This window comes from Mercenaria mercenaria, unplaced genomic scaffold, assembly GCF_021730395.1.
Source record: "Mercenaria mercenaria strain notata unplaced genomic scaffold, MADL_Memer_1 contig_4584, whole genome shotgun sequence".
Lineage (NCBI taxonomy): Eukaryota > Metazoa > Mollusca > Bivalvia > Venerida > Veneridae > Mercenaria > Mercenaria mercenaria.
In genome coordinates, this window is record NW_026462825.1 from 14,671 (window position 1) to 34,932 (window position 20,262).

The 20,262-nt window shown below is 33.9% G+C and overlaps 2 protein-coding genes across 2 annotated transcripts; both read left to right on the plus strand.

Moving 5' to 3' along the window:
* The first annotated feature begins 415 nt into the window (after window positions 1-415).
* On the plus strand, window positions 416-14,465 carry LOC128553988 (guanylate-binding protein 1-like). The gene is made up of 8 exons (XM_053535183.1): window positions 416-506; window positions 7,271-7,406; window positions 7,936-8,015; window positions 9,944-10,143; window positions 10,418-10,545; window positions 10,978-11,087; window positions 11,335-11,771; window positions 14,194-14,465. The coding sequence occupies exons 1-8, from the start codon at window positions 436-438 to the stop codon at window positions 14,331-14,333; spliced, it is 1,302 nt and encodes a 433-aa protein (XP_053391158.1). The 5' UTR covers window positions 416-435; the 3' UTR covers window positions 14,334-14,465.
* Window positions 14,326-18,799, plus strand: LOC128553989 (uncharacterized). The gene is made up of 4 exons (XM_053535184.1): window positions 14,326-14,465; window positions 15,194-15,415; window positions 15,790-15,883; window positions 17,858-18,799. Exons 1-4 carry the CDS (start codon window positions 14,409-14,411, stop codon window positions 18,232-18,234), a joined length of 750 nt encoding a protein of 249 aa, XP_053391159.1. The 5' UTR covers window positions 14,326-14,408; the 3' UTR covers window positions 18,235-18,799.
* Window positions 18,800-20,262: the final 1,463 nt, after the last annotated feature.

Genomic DNA, 20,262 nt, shown 5'->3' on the forward strand with positions numbered 1-20,262 from the left:
TAAGGAGAACGGTGGGCTAGAGGTTAAAGGTGCCGGTCGCTCACCCCGGAGGTCGTGGTTAGAGCCCCATTGTGGTAAAGACCGTACCTTCTCATTACGCCAGTACTGGTTTTTCCAAAAAGCGAACTCAATAGTTATTCCAGGAGCTGTATTAATATAAGCCTCTACAGGCTTGTTTACATATCCTTAGACTAGAAAGCTATGTTCATGTTATTATTTATTGCTATATAAAACTGTTTGACTTTGTGTATAATTTATAATGAAAATAAATATTGTTTAAACTAATAGTTATTCCAATAACCACAATCGAGCAAAACTAAATTAGCATACACTAGTAATAACTTGATAAAATGCAAACATAAGCAATTATTATTGTAAATTTTACGCAAGCAAAACATTACATGCGACGATTTTATCTCAGACGGTCGATATAGTATGCATGCATGCATACACCGGATAGCGTTTGAAAAGTGTACTACCCGAACGGATTGTATCATAACTGGAAGGTAGGAATTTAATGCTGATTTTCTATATATTAAGACATTACTATTATTATAGTTTTTATCTCAGTTAGCATATAATGTTTCACATGTTTAAGACTATACATAAAAAACAAATAGTAGGATAATGAAATGTGTTGCAAAACGTACCTTTTATAAAGCTACAAAGACATCAACTGAATTTCAATGAAGTTAAATAAAGTAATTGTATAAATCAGTTTGCGATACAAATAATTTTTATAAGGAACTTGTTTGCTACATGTTTATAACAACGAACATATTTTACTTGTCCCGATGGAGCAGCTTGCTATAACTGGAATTTATTGTACAGCAGTTTATTCAAGCCAGAAAACTAGACCAGCCACCTTTTTATTTTTGAAATAAAATTCGGAGATTTTAAAGAAAGTAAAGTTCTTTCAATTAAAACCCCCTGAATGTTTTCGGCAACGTTAATGCATAGTCACTTTATCAAATTTCTTCATGTGTGTATTATAATAAGTAGAATAGGACATTTTGTTTTATTCTATGAATATTTTACTTGATTTTGTATGCATGTACTATTCCTTTCAATTCAGAACATCGTTTGTATACAACCACTGACACATCAAAAGCATGAGAAAAATATAAACAGTCATTTTTCAGTAATGCAATAAACCTAGTTTAGTTATAGGAACAACTGGCAGATATATGTTTTACTCATTCGATTAGACATCATTCAAAGTGCTAGTAAGGAATAAAATGTATATATTCTTTCAAACTTTTAAATAAAATTATAATCCAATGTTAATTTATACATTGTTGATTCAGTATCGTGTGCCGGTAGGGCCAGAGCCTGCTCCCTAGGAACGCCAATCGCGAAAGTACGACGGTACGATGGCGAACTGGTGTCACCATCGAACTGTCATGCTTTGCCATCGTACTATCGCGCTTCGCCATTTTACCTCCGTGTTTCACCGTCGTACTGTCGCCTTCCTGTCAAGCTTGCGCAAAACAATACACTTTATCGGCATGATGTCAGACGAAGGTTCTTGCTTTGGATTAACTTACTAGTAATCTTGTTCAACATAGATATACCAACAAATCCATTTTGTTCAATGAAAACTTTAGGGACAGAGTGGGTTGGCTTTGCGAAAACAAACAACTGTATTACAAACCTAATTTCTATTTCTGTTAGAATTTTCCGAAAAGCCCTATAAGCAAAAAAAGTGTATTGTTTTATTACTTTAAGCTGACAATAAATATTTTAATGTTTCGTGGCTTGAAATATAAAAGCTGATTAAACAACATTTTCTCACAAAACAGTTAACTACAGGTAAATAGCTACATTTTTATTCATTTTCCATAGATGTGTTATATTTAAATACAATCAGATGATTGTCAGATGATATTCATTTGAGTGACACTCTGTCGGGTGATTTCCGTTTGAATAACACCCAGATGATATTCGTTTCAATAACAGCTGCCGGGGGATATGCATTTCAATAACACCCGTGCTGAAAAGCGTTCCAATTATTTCATTATTTGATCATTAGATAGAGTAGACAATACTCGTGCGATACAATAAAGTTTTAATTCAAGTCGGTTCATATACAAACAGAGCAAATATGGAGAAGCGCGACAGTGCGACAGCGAAGCGCGACAGTACGACAGTGACACTACGATGGTGAACTACGACAGTACGATGGCTACGCGCGAAAGTACGATGGTGAAGCACGAGAGTACGATGGCGAAGCGTGACAGTATTATGGACTGTCACCATCGTAGTGTCATGCTTCGCCATCGTACTGTCGCGCATTGTCATCATACCGTCGTAACGTCGCGATTCGTGTTCATAAGGAGCAGGCGTTGGCCCTAACGGAACACCGTAGTTCGGAAAACATCGGCAAACTTCCATTTAACGCCTAAAATCTTTTGTATAGCACATTTTGCCGAACTGTATAACACAGCAGACGTACTTTGTCCCGCATAAAAATTATTGTGTTATTTCCAAATATTATTGTAGTTGACTGTATAGAATTATCAATAATTCAGAATTTCAATCAACATTTACAAAGGGGTATTGATTAAAGTCGAACATCATAAAAAATATGCAAAAAATACCAGGGCAGTTTATAAAAGGATTGAATTGAAAACCGATTAAATCAACAATAAAAATTATATCTGAATAGCGATTGTTTTAACTGCTGATAGAAACTGATCAATGATAATTTTGCCAAAATTTTTTGATAGTTTTGAATGCAGTGTTTGACACTTTTTATTTCTGCATGTTTGCAAGTGTTTGCAAGTGTTTTGGTAAACGAAATTTCAATTCTTTTTCTCAATAATTTGATAAATTACATCACAAACAAGTTCTTTATATTCATTATATACATGAAGGTATTGTCCAATTTATTTGACCTGTCAAAAAATGGACCCGGCTTTCATTATATTCTGTTCGAGCCTATATAAGATTAACGTGAAAACCGGGAACATGTTTTGACAGGTCAATTAGATAGTACAATACATGAAGGTACAAATGTATAATGACATAACAGCTCATGCATACTTCTAGAGACTAGATTGAGATGGTTCACATTTGCGCGAAAATATGACTTATAAGTAGAAATTTGTGTAGAAATAATCGCGGTAATCATGAATTTGCGGACTGCTGACCACCGCATTTGAAACCCGTGACTATTTCTACACTAACACACCAAATTAAGACCTACGTGTAATTCACAGATAAGATAATGGTACAAAGCCATGCGACATGCTAGAATTAACAACCGATTCCCAGTGAGATATGTTCCTTCTTTACAATCGGTGATTACATATTTGAGGTATCTAAATTACATGCATTATATTTCAGAAGACAATAAATAACATTCTTAAGAATAATAAAGTTGTGATTTAAATGTAATACTTGGTTTAAAATGTGGTTGAGCTATATCGACAATCACGCCATGTTTTTTTCAAATCTGTGCTTCCGTACAATGTCTATCAAATGCTAATGTAAAAACCTTGTTTAAAGTTCTAAAATGACTTTTTTGGGATTGGTTATATAGCCTATGTTATATAATATCAATATATTTGTTAACATAATGTAAAAATTAAAAAGATACTGTACATATCTTGCACAGTTAGATACATTCTGGAAAATTGCAAATTTGCAATATATCTTGCATTTACCGTAGATACTGCATTTGCAGCGTATCTGCAGTATATAGTTCACTTCTATTTAACAAATAATCAAGGCCTTCGAGTGGTTTATCGTCTGATTTACCACGGTTCCGAGTTCAGATGCGTAGGAATTGAACCACGAGGGCGTTAGCCCGAGTGGTTAAATACTGAAGCATCTGAACGATGAACCGTGGTAAATCAGACGATAAATCGCAAGAAGGCCTTGATTGTTTTCATTCTGACATGCTTAACGATATATTTTAATAAATATTATGCTGGACTTCATTTACGCGAGGAGTAATGTATCAGACGTCATGCGGCAATTTGACGTCATAATTGACGTCATAATGCTCTTGCGCGTCAACCGTTGTTTATCGCAGAATATATAGAGCTTGATTTTCTTCTTTGTTTAACTGGAAATCAAATCGAGCCATGTAAGAATGCAGAATAATTGTAGCACTGTTGGTTATATTCTGCAGTTATATTGAAAACAGTCGTACAGGAAGCATGCTGAAAGTATGCTAGAATTATGCTGCTTCTTCTTCTTCTTCTTTCGCCCTACGTGTAGCCATAGCGATATTGCATAGTGCTGTGGTTTGTTAAGAATTACACAGATGTATAATATGAACAGATGATGGGTTGTCGCCTCCACCAGACTCTTTGGTGACAACACTCTGACAATGAACTTTTTTGTCTTCAAGCGTTCATAAGTCCCGCTGATTAATATGGAAAATGTAATAGCAAACACCCGTTTTGGTGTCTTATTATACAAGCGCTAAAATCTGAGGCTCCGGACAAAGCTACCAGACCCCTACAAATTGTGAAACAATTTATATCTAGTTTAAAACTTTGTACATAATACGTGTCTGCCTTCCAGTCTGTGAACTTTTTACACATGGTAAGTGATATGCGAGAAGATATGAATTGACACTTTAGAACGTCAAAAAAAAACAAAAAAACGTTTTAACCCACGGAATTTAAAAACGAACCCAAAAAGAGGAGGATATAGAATAAAGGTGAATACTTATATTGCCTTGCTGTAGTGCTAGCCTTTATATGGATATTGTTTTGTCTGCCTTTAGAGTGGGAGGTCTTATATTCCAGTCCCTATCAGGGCTGGCTCAATTTCTGTATGATCAATAAACCTTGATATATCAATTTGTTTTGCGTGATCATTTTTGAAGTAATTTATTTGACAGTATAGATCACATTATAGATTAGGAAATTTTGCCCAATTATATAGTAATTTATTCTCACGACAGAGATATGATAGAATATATTATTGTCTAATAAATGTATCTATATCGCACTGTGTCTAAAATGTGGGTATATTACATATATTGCCTTTTTGAAGGCACTTTAAGAACACGTTTAGATTTAAATTTTGATGATCATTTTTTTTTCGTTTTGAATTTACCACGTACTATATTTTTTATGTTCAGGTATGATTCATTAAGTAAGGTTATAAAGTTAAAAGGGAAGTTTTGTGTTTGGAGTTTGTTCTTGGCGCTTTGAGAATTCATTGGAGATATTGATAGAACTCTTTAGGCATTTAGGTTTCCTTTCTTCAACGAAACAAAAAAAGCCAATTAAGGTGAACAGAGTTTAGTTAAGTGCTTTTAAGATACATACTAAAGACATACAACACATCGTAGGAATCTGTGGAATCCACCTTTTCCGTCCATCTGCTTAAGTATCAATCAAGACGAGCCACAAAGTGAAATACCGTGTCTTTCCCTGGCTCACGTTCTCTACTGATAGATCGAAAAAGGTCTTCTGTAAGCTGGTATATTTTAAGAACGGCTGTTCTTAACGTAAGACAGTCTTATGCTTATTCAGGTTGCAACCGTATCCAGTTAACAAAGAGTTCAAACTTATGATCAAAATGAAAGTATCTTCTTTTTACTTTTGTCTACGTGCACATATTTTAACCATTCGAGATTAACATCCATGTCTTCTTTACCTCTTCAAATTTAGGAAGCTTTGACACCTACTGTACAGTACCTCGACACAAGTTTTGATGCCATCTAAAGCTCCTGCTTCAATATTTAATTTCTTCAGTTCGCCTTCTTGTCTTTTTGGGTCTGAGCGTCTAATTCTTAGCCTCTTTAGCCATACATGTATCTTACATTTTTCAAGCATCAGCAAGTGCTTCTGTTCTTCTATGTCATCATCTATGCGCCAACGTTCCTTGGTGGCTTTAAGTTCTTACTTCTGCACTAATGTCTCTGTCTCCAACGAAATTATTACAATTCATAACTTTAATGTAAATGTTCAACACAACTTGATCACACACCCTTTTGTTTTAAAGGGTTATTTGATAATAATAACACCGTAGAGTGAAACAATGTGTTAAGGAGATATTAAACACTTCTTTGCCAATCATTTGCCGATTTTGATCAAGATTCCGGACGAACGCCCAGGTCGTAAGGTATATTAACAGAGACATGCATTTACTTTAATTTACCTCATGCACAATTGAAAAAAACATACCACGTATATATATGAAATATGCTTTGATACGACGTTAAACCTACTAACTACTAACAACCAGTTTTGTACAAGAAGTGTCCGCTGAGAAATCATTATCGTGATAGTTTCGTCGTGCAATTCAGCCATATCTGGGCCAAGACTTGTAACGAATTGTAAAGGCGTTTCATACAACCCATTTGATCGGCAGATCACAAATACTCTCACTTAACTATAGCTTATAATTGTCTTGCAACTGGCCAAATGGCTATTTTATACCCCGTGAACTAGCACTGTAAAATTACCGTAAGATTAACACAATGGGTATCGAGATGTGTATGTGTTAAACATTTCAAGGTAATGTTTTTTTTGTGGTAACATTATAGTCAGACATATGTTTGTTGCGCTTTCATATCTCGTCAATGTAAATTTTGATAATTTATAAAAATGTTTCTTTGCTTCTCTGTGCTTAGTTTAAATCTGTTTACAGATATATTTGTAAACATCACGTTATCGTTGGGGCATTGTACACAACACAGTTCTTTCTATGCAGTCAATCTAAACTTGCACCACTTCGTCAGCAAGCTTTAGAACATATACACATGTATAAATATAACTAACATGTGAGCGACTTTATATCTGCTGCAGTGAAGGTATATATCAAAAGGCTTAATAATAAAGCCGAAAAGAATTATTCAGACAGTTTATAGTGATGTTAAGCTGTCTTTTTAATGGAAATCAAGTACAAGATGTACATATTGACAATTTCATAATGGTCAGTATTGATGAAATAATAAAAAATACACATCTTTAACAAAGCGCACTTTCATATCTAATATCTACAACATTGTCTGAACATTTTGTTTCCCATTATTGTCTGCGAACTGTCCAACATTCACAGCAGCGTTCTTTATGTAATACTCTGCAGAATTTATTCATCGTCATATTAAAGTGACAATTTCTACTAATAATAAAAATAATAATAATGACTTCATTTTAAGAAGGTAACACATAAAGATGTGTAAAGTATTGATAGGATAGAAAGTTGCTTAAGTTTGGCATCCATTTTTCAACATAGTATAGCTAATGATTGTTTCATATAATTTATGCCATATTTAAACATTGCAATATTATTATTTCAGGAGCAAAAATTATACTTCCTTTCTGTCGACAGAGATGGATGAGAACGTTGGTTCAGATGGCTACTCCAAAAAGATAACGAAACAAACATTTATGGAAAGGTTTGCAATATTTGAGAAAGGATCAGAGGCAGAAAAGGTACCTGCTACAAACATTAACTTCACTGTCGGGCATTGTGCAGACGGAAATACACATAAAACGTTAATTTTATTTCACTATTTCATTCCGAGCTTTATTTAACTTGTACCAAAAGAGTTATGGTCGTTGATATACATGTTAAGTATATGCAAACTTATGTCGCTTGCTGCTAAACAAGTGTTATGTCTAGACGTTTACAAAAATACAAAATGATAAGACTATTTATGCATATTGTTGTGTCTACTATCCAATTCTCTGTTGCCTCTAGGCAAAAACAAAAATGGCGGATAATATATTTATTTTCTTGACTCGAGGTAAAAAAAAAAATCTTGAGATAAGAATGTTGTCGGATGAACGGACAAACTTAAATCTAAATGGAAAGTTAGGAAAAGGACCACAAATAGAAAATGTCAATAGGACTGTCAGGTTAAATTCTTAAATAGGAATTTGTATTTTGCACCTGACATTATCTAAATTTATCAATTCATTTGTTGTTGGTTTTTTTCACACGTAAATGTCATATGTTTAGGAATTGAAAAAAGACAATCCGAGCGACTCGTCTTGGAGACGTACTCAAGGTTCAACAACTGCAGATTCAAATAATATCAGGTATGACACATCTAATGAGGCATGACTTCAAAGCGAGTCATCTTTACCCTTGTAATGAGTACACTTGCATTATTTTGCTATTGAAGGGACATAAAAACAAAGAGCGGTTCCAAATATGGCTCGATGGTTGGAAACAAAAACTTAAGATTTATTTTCAAACTGATCAACTTTACAGTAGGCAACTATCCCGAGCTCTTTAGTTTAATTCTTTTCCAGGAAATGCAGTACTGTGGTCATGGATTTGTATTTTCAGGGGGACCGGTTTATATTTAATGGCTTAAAAATTTGTACTCAAATAATAAATAATGCTTACTATACATTACCCGTCGTTTATATGACTGAAAAATTGTTGAAAAAGACGTTAAACCCGAACACACACATACTATACATTACAGTCTGAACTTAATTGTCTTTCCGTATACCGTGTTCCGTTCTCTAGCTCTACCGGATGTAAACCTTTTTCCTCGGCACCGTTAACATTACAGTCTGGATTTATAATGATTCCAAAGCAGTACCCCTCCGTTGTGGGTGGCATTTCAACTGTTCTTTATTTTCATTCTCCCAAAATAGCAAACATAAAAATATATACTGTAAACCTAGAATTGTTTTTGCGCTTTAAATTAGCGCCTTTCGAGGGTAGTATATTTCCGTGAAATTAAATAGCCGCGAAAAACTCTGTTCTAACAAAAACGCGAAAGATTCTAGCTTCAGCTTATATAGATCGCTATAAAATGGTTCTGTGCTTACACATACCTGGATACTAATAATTTATATGCTAGTACCGTAATTGTATAACGTGAGTGCACAAATACACATTATTTCAATTGATTTACAATTTACTTATTTATGAAGCAACAGCATTTTCAATATCGATCCGTAAGGCAAACAGGGGATAAAAACAAAAACAATATGCATCTATCGAACGACATATACATGCAATTTGCAGTCGGCAGCCAATACGATATATTAATTGTAAGTAAAATAGTGTCTATTTCTGCTAAGTGTGGATTAATCGCCTATTTAAATGGCAAACAAATGACAGTGTAATTACAGCAATTTACTGACTGTCAATAATTGGAGGTATGAATAACCGTTGATATGGATGAAAAGAATTAGGGTGCATTTATAAGTGAAGGGTACAATAAAACTGAATGTTTTCGAGAATACTATAAATGCAACTATGCAGTGATACTTACCTTATTATACTAAATATGTTCACTTGCGACTTCATATTCGCGGGATTCGCGATGGATATGATTCCGCGAAGATTTGTATCCGCGAAAATGTTCATGTTGTGAAAAACGCGAAATATAGTATCCGCGAACATTTCTAGGTTTACAGTAGTCTATACATGTTATATACAAGAAATTCATTTCTCACCTAATATTTATAGATGGATCAACTGTTCAACCAGTTGAGATAAATACTACCCTATTACCTACCCTACCCCACCCTATACCATACCCTTCCCTACACTATACTACCCTACCCTACCCTTCCCTTCCCTACCCTAGAACAAACTGAACATTTTAGGCATGTGTCGGAAATGAACGGTGTCGAGGTAAAAAGTTCACTTCCGGTAGAGCTTAAGAACGAATCACAGTATACGGAAAGACAAATCCAGACTGTAATGTCAGTTAAGATTTTTTATGATATAAAACTGAGTATACACTTTTATGCGACACACTATGAATATGCATGGTGGAGACAAAAATATTTTAGTATATTCAAAGTTATTCTCGATCCTGGAGCGGACCTTTATCTAGTGCTGCTGTAACTCGTTGACAATCCATTATGTGCTTTTTGTTTCTTTTTTGTTGAAATTATTGTTTATTTGGCTTGATAACAATGTAATGAAACATTTTTAATTAGGAAGGTCCCAATTTCTCTTGTTAGTATTTTATATGCCTTTTCTATACGTTTTCAAGATCAAAGTACAAAGATCTTAGAGTTTTCCATCGGCCTCATTGTCTGATTAAGAATGATGAAAACAGAACGCTGTCCATAGAGACGGATGTAATGCAAGAGATATCACAAATAGAGGATACAATAAATGTCATAGGTATAGCCGGTCCATACAGATCAGGCAAATCGTACTTACTGAACAGATTGGCAGGTGTTAACCGAGGTACATATTGTTAACGTTTTACTTTTAAGAGTACTGTACTACTAGTGGTTTTAGGGTAGTTTTGAAATTTTTATTTTAATTGTTTTCACACGAATATCAATACCCTTATATCGAATTTAGTAAACGTGTCAATGTAGAGTAGGAGATAGGAGAAGATGGTTGAAGATTTAAACTGGTTCTACTTGTTAGACGAAAGGCTTTTAGATCCATGCGATCACTTTTTAACTTTTTTATCTCGTGTAAAATGTTAGGTTTTGAGTATTTTATTTGCAAGGTTTTCCTCTCGGTAATACGACGGACGCCGCGACAAAAGGCATATGGGTTTGGTGCATAGAACATCCTGAGCACAAAGAAGAAGTGTTAATGTTGCTTGACACAGAAGGAATAGGAGATGTTGAGAAGGTTGATATTTCTGTGCCTATGTATGCTGTAGGAAAGACTTCTCCATAGCCTTTCTTCGTCAAAATCTTCTTATACACAAATGCAAATCTTTGATTATTAACAATAGCGAGAAAGAAAGATATAATTATTGCAGACATTGGAACAGCAATACCTACTGATAAAAGCTATTTTTCGATAAACAAAATATAAAATACTAAAGCACCTGTGTGGGTGTGTATCCAAATGGTATACACTTGAATTTAAAACATGTTTAACCTTTTTACCAACTATAATCACACGCTACATTACAATGAATAAGAAAACCAATGAAAATCATATTAACATTTTCAATATCATCAAGTTCGTTTTGAAACATCAACCCGTTTATAACAAAGCATACAAAATTGTATTTTTGAAGGCGAGCAGGTTTCTAAACTATGTACTGTCTTTCAGGGCGATGAAAAAAACGACAACGATATCCTGTGTCTAACGACTCTGCTGTGTGGAACATTTGTTTTCAACTTGCTTGGTGTAGTTAATGAAAAAATGCTCAAAAGTTTGTCGTATCCTTCATACATACATTATATATATTTGCATTTATCATGCAGGTGCAATTAAGTTGCCGTGTTGAAGGCGTATAAGTACAGGTTGACATACAGTTTTAGTTTTCACTTGCTTGTTTACATTTATCGTACCGTCAGTACCACAGTTTACAAATAATACAATAGGCTAAGTAGAATATGTATTCTTTAAAGTAATCTGCGCCGCTTTGATTTTCTAACATGTTTATCATTCCTTGACTTATGACAGTTTTGTATCCAAGATAGCAAGGAATATTGCTTTGAGTAACACAGTTACACAAAATGACTTGAAACATGTTCCAGATGTGGGTTTCTTTTTACCTTCGTTTGTCTTGTGCTTGCGAGATTTCAGCCTTAAGATACCAAATAACGGAACACCAGATGATTATTTAGAAAACTGCTTGAAATTAAAAAAAGGACATACAAAACATCAGAATCAGAAAGAATACAATGATATCAGACTATCCATACTGCAAAATTTTAAAAAGCGAAGATGTTTCGTTTTTGACAGACCTGCAGCGGAACGCAGACAATTGAGTCGGTTAGAAGAGCTGAGAGATACAGCACTCAGCAAGGACTTTCTCAAAGACACTAGATGCTTTTTGGAATATATGTATGGCTGTAAACCAAAGACACTAATGGATGGCAGTGTTTTAAATGGAAGAAGTAAGTATGAAAATAATTTAAACTATTATTAGCTAAGACGCAAGCTGAGCTTTCGTGACCACTTGTTGTCCGTTGTCCGTCTGTCAACAATTTCTTTTCTGCACGATAGTGGTGTCATTTATGTTTGATTTGAGCCAAACTTGCATAAATTTTTTATCACCATAAGACCTTGATTCCTTTGTAAAACTAGCCATATTTCACTACGGATTCCAGAGTTACAGTCCCTGAAAGGGCAAAATATAGCTGTTTGGTTTTGACTGCACGACGGTGGTTTCGTTTATAATGTGATTTATTCCAAACTTGGTTTGGTTTCAACCAAACTTGTACACAACTTGTATTACTATAAGATCTTGGTTCCTTTTCTTCAACCAACCATATTCCACCATAGGTTCTAGAGTTTTGGTCCCTGAAAGGGCTAGAGATTGGCTATTTTAGTATTATCTGCACAATAGCATTTTCATTTAAAATTGGAATTTAACCAAACTTGCACACAAGTTGTATCACTATAAGGTCTTGGGACCGTTCATGAACCAGCAATATTCCATAACTGATTTCTGTGTTACTGTCTTTGTAAAGGCAAAAACTGGCTTTTTTTGGTGCTGTCTGCACTATGATATCTGGGTTCTTTTTTTGAACCAGCCATATTCAATTACGATATTGGTTTCATTTGTGATTTAATTATAACCACACGTTCACACAACTTGTATTACTATGATATCTGGGTTCTTTTCTTGAACCATTGACATTCCATTATGAATGCTAGAATAAAGGTCCCTGAAAGGATCAGAAATCGGCTGTTGTGTCTTATCTTCACGATAGTAGTTTCATTTATGATTGGATTTTATCTAAATTACACACAAGTTGTATCACCATATGATCTCCGTTCCTTTCTTGAAATAGCCATATTTCTGTATGATTTCCTGAGTAACGGCCGCTGAAAAGGCAAAAAAGAAATGGCTATTTTGTTCATGTTTGCACGTTTGTGTTTCCTCTGTTATTTGAAGCAATCAAATTTGCGCACAGCTTGTATCTCATAAAATCTCGGGTTCTTTCTAGAACAAGCCATATTCTATCATAGGTTCCATCATTACGGTCCCTTCAAGGGCCAGAAATTCCCTATTTTGGTCTTGTCTGCACAATTGCAGTTTCATTCTTGATTGAATTGTCACCAAATTGAACACAGCTTGAATCTCCATAAGATCACGGTTTCTTTCTTGAACCAGTCAAATTTCTTCTTACCTAACGTCTTGTTATTGATACCATGTGGGCAATATTACTCAGCGGAGCGATACAGGGTCGTCATGGCCTTCTTTTTTTAAAATGGTATAACTTAGTTATGGTATTCAGAACGAGATATTCTCACACATTACCCCGTGTTTGATTCCAAATGTTGCATATAGATAAAGCGTTCAAGTCAATACATTATTCATAGTTGTTTCCGCTTACTAGTATTTACTCTGTAAAAGAGGCGCAATTTGACATTTGACTTCGAACGCATTCGAATAAGTTCACTAAATGCCAGTTACTTTTAATAAAAGTTCGGGGTATCAAATGAATAATACAAAATAATTTCGATGACTAAAAATCTTATTATTGGCTATAAAATTAGAAAAGAAATGTATGTAATACTGATAACTTCAACTTGCCGATTTAAATGTGTAAATAAATGATTAAATAAAAACATAGAAGTTATTATAATATAACTATGGTCATAGATTCTGGTTCTGTTCAGACAGGGTTATGAAGCCTAAATAAACCGTCTTGACGCGTTGACATATATATTGTAAAATGTATTTCGCAAGAGCTGAAGCTTTGATCAATTTGTTATTATTATTATACACCTGAAAGGGCGTATTATGTTATGACGCTGTTGTCTGTCCTTCCGTCCGTCCGTTAGCAATTTCGTGTCCGCTCTATTACTCTAGAATCCATCGGAGGATTTCAAAGACACTTGACTTAAATGTTCACCACATCAATACGACGTGCAGAGCGCATGTTTCCGATGGCTTGCTTCAAGGTCAAGGTCACACTTAAAGGCAAAGGTCATATGACTTTGTTTCGTGTCCGCTCTGTAACTCTTGAACCGCGTGTAGGATTTTAAAGAAACTTAAGCACAAATGTTCACCACATTAAGACGACGTGCAGAGCATATATTTCGGATGACTCGCTTCAAGGCCGAGGTCAAACTTAGGGGTCAAAGATCAATTGACTTTTTTTTTCGTGGGTATATTGCACTGCTTTGCTGTGCTCTTGTTTTTATTTAGCAGATATCTTCATTGAACACTCCTCGTGTTATTTGAACTTGGTATCAGGAGTAGCAATATCTATTTAAGACGTCTCCGTTAACGCTAGAGTTTCTACAAAAGTACACAAGCTGTAGTTTTTATTGCATTTTCAACCATCAAAAATTGCATAATTTCAGTGCTTTCCTCGCTTGTGGAACAATACACTGGTGCAATAAAATCTGGGGAGATGCCGTGCATCGATGATGCACTGACTTTAATGTCACAGAAAGAGAATGAAGTTGTACAGAAGAAAGCTGTTGACTGGTTCAAACAATAGATTGAATCGATTGAGCTGCCATTACCGGATGATTTTGAGTTCAGTTACAAACAAATCCAGAGGCATGCACTCCAAATGTTTAGAAAAATGGCCATTCTTGATGATAAGCAGGAGTTTCAGACATTAGCAGAGGTAAATAGAGCTTTTTTAAAAAAAATAGCAAAATATCAGCGATGGAAAACGTTTCTCAATGTACAGAATAACTGTACGATTCACATCTTCAGTGCTTTAAACCAAATAGAACAATAATTGTTAAGCCTACATGACATTGAGGTTTTCAATGCACCAAGTGGCACTGAAATATACCGAAATATACCGAAATCAAAAATATTATTGACAGACATTCATGATACAAAATTTAAATATTTAGATTATTGTTAATTCTAAATTCAGAGCAATACCGACCTATTTATCATAATATGTATTTTACTAACATCAAATACACATACTTATTAAATACACGAAAGCTTCAGTAAACATTTTTGTTAGGTTATGGTTAATCTATAATCTGATAAATTCAGTTATTAGCTGAAATATTTGTTTGGGATATTATCTTCTTATCCGGTTGCTCACTATCTATTTGATTCGAACTAAGATCTTGTAGGAAAACAAGTTCTGGTTTAAATTTGTGATTTTAGCCAACCATTATTTTGCGTTTTTTTTTTCTTCAAACAATATCATTATGACACTTGTCCTAAACAAATGTTAAAATTTTAACGAAAACTAACTAAAAAGCAAGCGTCTGCTGCTGCTGTTGCCCCGTAAACCAGTTATCAATATTGTATTTAACATTTCATTTGCTGTAGCAGCAATATTAATGTAAAAATAAATAAATAAAAATGATATCTTTAATTCTTTAGAACAAAATGGACGAAGTCAGGAATACAGTCTTAGAAAAAAATAAAGCATATCTGCAAGACATTTGCTTAAAAGAATTACAGAGCATGTATGATGAATCGATCAAACCAAAAATTACCCAAGGAACGTATTTTGCGTCTGGGGGATACAAAAAGTACAGAGATGATTTTGCAAAGCTGCGGGAAGACGTAAAACAGAAATTGCCTACGTCTGATTCCATTATAGTAAGTTCTAAGAATTTATTTCTTGAAATACGAATTTGATAACGACACATCTAGGAACAGAAATAGAGCACTTTTGAAACAAAAACTTTAAACAATATGCAATTAATTTTTAACATAACTTGCAAATTTCAAGATAAGAGAATAAAAAAAGGAGTTAATGTAAGTTTTCAATGAAAACTTGTTTTCAGATCCTTTGTGCTAATTTAATTGTAAACTTGATTGCATCATTATGATTTTTTATTTGACACCGATCTAGCATACCATAACGTGTTTAGTTTGCATAAATCAGATATTTGTTTCATATTCCATGCATACGGTTCCTACTTTGTTCTTAGAGAAAATTAGTCGTTGTGACAAAGAGTTAATCGTTTCAGATTGATATGTGTGTGCTTGAATTTGAAGGAAGGTATCGAAAACAAGATGAAGAAATATTGGAGAAAGCAGAAATGACAGAATCACAAATAAAAAGTAAGATTATGAACCATTTTAGTTTGACCCATATGTAAATGCAGGCAAAGCGGAAACAAAGAAGAACTATAACAGTTCCAAGACTATAAGTTTATCTATCTATATATCTTTCTATCTATATAAATGCAGGCAAAGCGCAAAAAAAGAGAACTATAACAGTTCCAAGACCGTAAGTTTATCTACTTATCTATCTATCTATTCCTACACGCATTGAATCTGACGACGGGCTAGAGACATTTTGAAAGTGAAAGTTGATGTTAGAAAAATTTGCCTCGATTATTAAGCTTTATGTATTCCTCTGCGGTGTATTGGTGAAGAAGGCAAGAAAATATTTATTGCCGCGGCGGGCCGCGTTCGATTCCCGACTCGTTGTGGTTTTCTCTTGATATCACTTTTTAGATAGCTTAACATCACAATTTAACGTTCCTATGTTCATTACTAAATGGAACTTCTATTGTTAGTAAAGAAAAAATATTTAAACCGAAGTCTGAGTCCAGTCCTTTTTAGCCAAACGCTTGTTGGAATGAGTCTTCTGACTGGTTCAAATAAAAGCAGATTGGCGGAAATGAAAAGTAGCATCAATAGAAACCCGGATAATTTATACAGAACGTGAACTTAAATAGGCTGTTATCAGATCTACCATTAAGAAAGATCGAGAAATTTAGTCAAATTGGTCTATTTCACAAAATCTGATAGAGTACCCTTTGGAAGAACAGAATGTAGCCAAGCCAAATAATAGCAGACTGGGTTTGATCGAGTCTGTTCGTGAAATGTAATGAAATATGTCACATCCCTTACTCCCTATAGCACCGGCTTAGGTGGAAGTATAATTGAGTGTACTCCATACTCCTACGGGACTAGAACATTTATCATCACTAAGGTAAGTAAAGAATTCTAAAAGGCTGATGAATCTCACATCAGCTAAACAAGAATGTGGAATAGGGTACGAAAATAATAACTAAAGCCAGCAAAGAAAATTCTGGTCTAGTACTGGATAGTTGCAGCAACCTCTTTGTAAGTATAAAGGACACTGTATACTTTGGCTGTTTATTCCATGAATGAAGAAAAAGTGTACCTTTTGGTAATCAGAGTTTACCTTTCTTAGTCTGAAAGAAAGTACTAAATGGATCATTCTAAATAAACTAGAAGGTATTTTTCTATAACTTTGAAGTTTGATGGCAACAATTGATGGTAGAATTTATAAAACATGACTAGACGGGAATCTAATAGTCTAAGCGCCAACTAAGTCGACGAATTAATGTGATAACGGAGAGAGATAAAAGATCACTGGTGACTTATCGAAGCGCCCGACGTTGAACCGTTTTTATTTTGTGGTTTTGATGGTAGATACATATTTCAGATGCAGGCGGACGAGAGTTTTCTATGCTGACATTTTCGTTGTTTGTTATAATATTTCGTGAAACGAAGCCAAAAGTTTTGTTTTCATTCGAAATTAGTATAGTTACAAGTGTATTTCAGTTGAGATCTGTAGTGGTGTCTGTACAAAAATATTTTGGCGTTAAAGATTTATCATAATAAATGATCATTGAACAGGTAAATGTGTTAGGCTTTGATGACAGTTTTTATTTTATGATGTGCAGTGTCAGTGGCATTTAGAGGGATTAAAAACCCACTCATTTTTCCATTTCACATTTCAAGAAGTTTAATGCAATTTTGATATTTTTTTCATCTTACAAGTAATTGCATGCAAGAAAAAATCATAAATTACACCTGCATTGAATCCTTAAATGTAGAAAATATTATAGATTACAACTGTATTTTAAGACTTTGAACATCTTCACATTTTCTACTTGTTCAACTCAATAAAATGTTTAAAAATCTTAACCTTCACTCAATATTAAACGTAATTTATAATCTAGTTTATTTGGTTGTTGTCATAAATGCGGGAATGAGTAATTTTTGCCCTAAACATCAATTACTTATGATATATGATTATGCAATATTTAATTACAGAGGGAATTCAAGAACAACAAGCCAAACTAGAGCAGGAAATGTCTGAACTTGAGCGTAAAACAGAATTAAAAAGAAAAGAAAAGGAGGAAGAATTGAGAATTCACAAGGAAGCATTGGAAGCGCAGAGAGAACTAGAAAAGCAAGAATTACAAGAAAGGTATGAACGAATGCTGAATGAATGGCGAAAAGAAAAGGAAGATTTAGAACGCAAAATAAAAGAGAATGCTGATTCGATTTCCAAGCAGCAAACAGAAACAAAACAAAAACGAGTTCGGAAGCCTGCCTTGCGTGAAACAGTTATAAAAACTTTTCTTAACCTTATACCTGTGGTCGGTCCAATAGCAACTGGAATTTACGAGCGTCTCTCTTCTGACTGATATTGCATTCATATGCTAAGCCCAATTATTGCCTATTAGCCAAACCATCTTTGTGAAATTTCTATCGATTGAAGTGATTATTCAGCAAAAAGATTTATATACATATATTGAATTACATTGTAATGAACATATTCTATTATCGTTTGATATTTACGTTACTATAACATTTATCCAGTTTAATTACTGTGTGTGTATTTTGTGTTTTCAAATGATATATATAAAATATGTATGTTGAGAGAATAAGATCCAAACGTGGTCAATCACATCAAAGCAACAGATATGACATTGGTCACTTTTCGATTATCGTATTCGAGATTTGATCAAGGAACTAAACAATCCATTGTATATTACTGATTTAGAACCATATAAGTAATATATGTTTTTATTGTTTTTTCAGCATAAAAATGTACTTATCTCTCCTGATTCTAGTAGATGTTCTAGTTATACATTTACATTTATATTCAAACAATATGAACCTATTGAAGTTTCTGAATTAATTTATTTCCAGTCTGTTTTGTCTTCACAAATATGTAAAGGGATGTTAAAATGATTCAAAAACATGCATTTCCAAACGACATTACATGGGGAACTTTTGTACAAATTGTTTTGCAGTTTGTCAGTACGTTTTTGTATACATAGCATATATTATATACATACTCAATTTATTTGAAAATAGTATTAACATCATTAAATGAATTAGCAAACTATTTATTTGTTTTGAATGATATCAAATAAGTTCGTGTTATGTAGATGATTCGGGATATAATGGCAGAACAAGGAAAATTAATGATTTGCGCCCCTACCTTCCACATAAGATTTAGTCTCAAAAGATTAAGGTATGGTATTAAGATTCTTGCCGTTGTTTAGAATAAGAACTTAAAAGACAAAGGAAGGCAGCATCAAAGCCGTTTTGAATATATGAGGTGTAGAAAGTGTTTTTATTTTTTTTTAAGAAAATGGCATTTTATATTTTTGAAGTATGTTTTGTCTCTCAATGTTTAAGAGGAAGAAAGAACAGAGTTGGTATATTTTTGTGAAATGATAAAGAGACATTGCTCTCTCATAAAAACAGAGGTACAAATTTCATTCAGACGTTTATATTTTAATAACACAGAACATATATTTAAACATTTTAAAGGGTTGTTAAACTAATTGCAAGTTAAATTCAAAAGATTAGTCTATATGGTAAACACTGGTAAAAGTTTTGATAAGTCTTTTAAAATGTAGAAATATAACCTTAAATATTAGTCGCCAGTTAGCTTAATCATCTGTTAAAGTATCGAACAAATGGGCCCCTAGTTTGTTATATAAAATATAATTTATGTAAGAATAGCCTCAAAAGCAAAAGCTTACCAGCAATTCAACTGCAAAAAGCGTTTATAATGTTTGAAAAAATCCCCATAATTTGATATGGCGTTTCTTTTGACAAATTTAAAAATATTTATTCTGAATTTTGACCGAATGCATCGATATCTTTTTCGTGACAATTACGATTTCTATGATACAATTTCAACAAATGCTTATAGATATCTTATGCAACTAAGAGGATGAATATTTTAAGCTCGTTTAGCAAATAAGGATAATATTATCTAATAGTTATTTTATTACTAAAATTAAAAACCAAATATTTCACACAACACTCTTTTATTATCAAGGATATGCATTGATACTTACAACGATAGTTAAACATACATATGATAATAATTTTATTAAACTAGATAAAGGTATGTATATTGACAATATTGGGAGTTGATCGGCCGCTCATGACTCAACAAGGGTCTCACCGTGTAGAGTCGTTAAAAGCACAGCAAAATCCGTCGACCGAGAGGAGAACAGCCGCACCAGCCAAAGGCTTGCAAACATCACTAACTGTAACAACGCAACTGCGCAATCCATCGAACTTCGAATTGTGAATTCAACCCAGCCCGGGTGTCACCGGGATGTGGGTCAAATGCACAACCCGAGCCAATGTAGAGCGAGGCAATATAACATAACGGTCCACAAGGCAAAGCAATGCAAGACACTTTG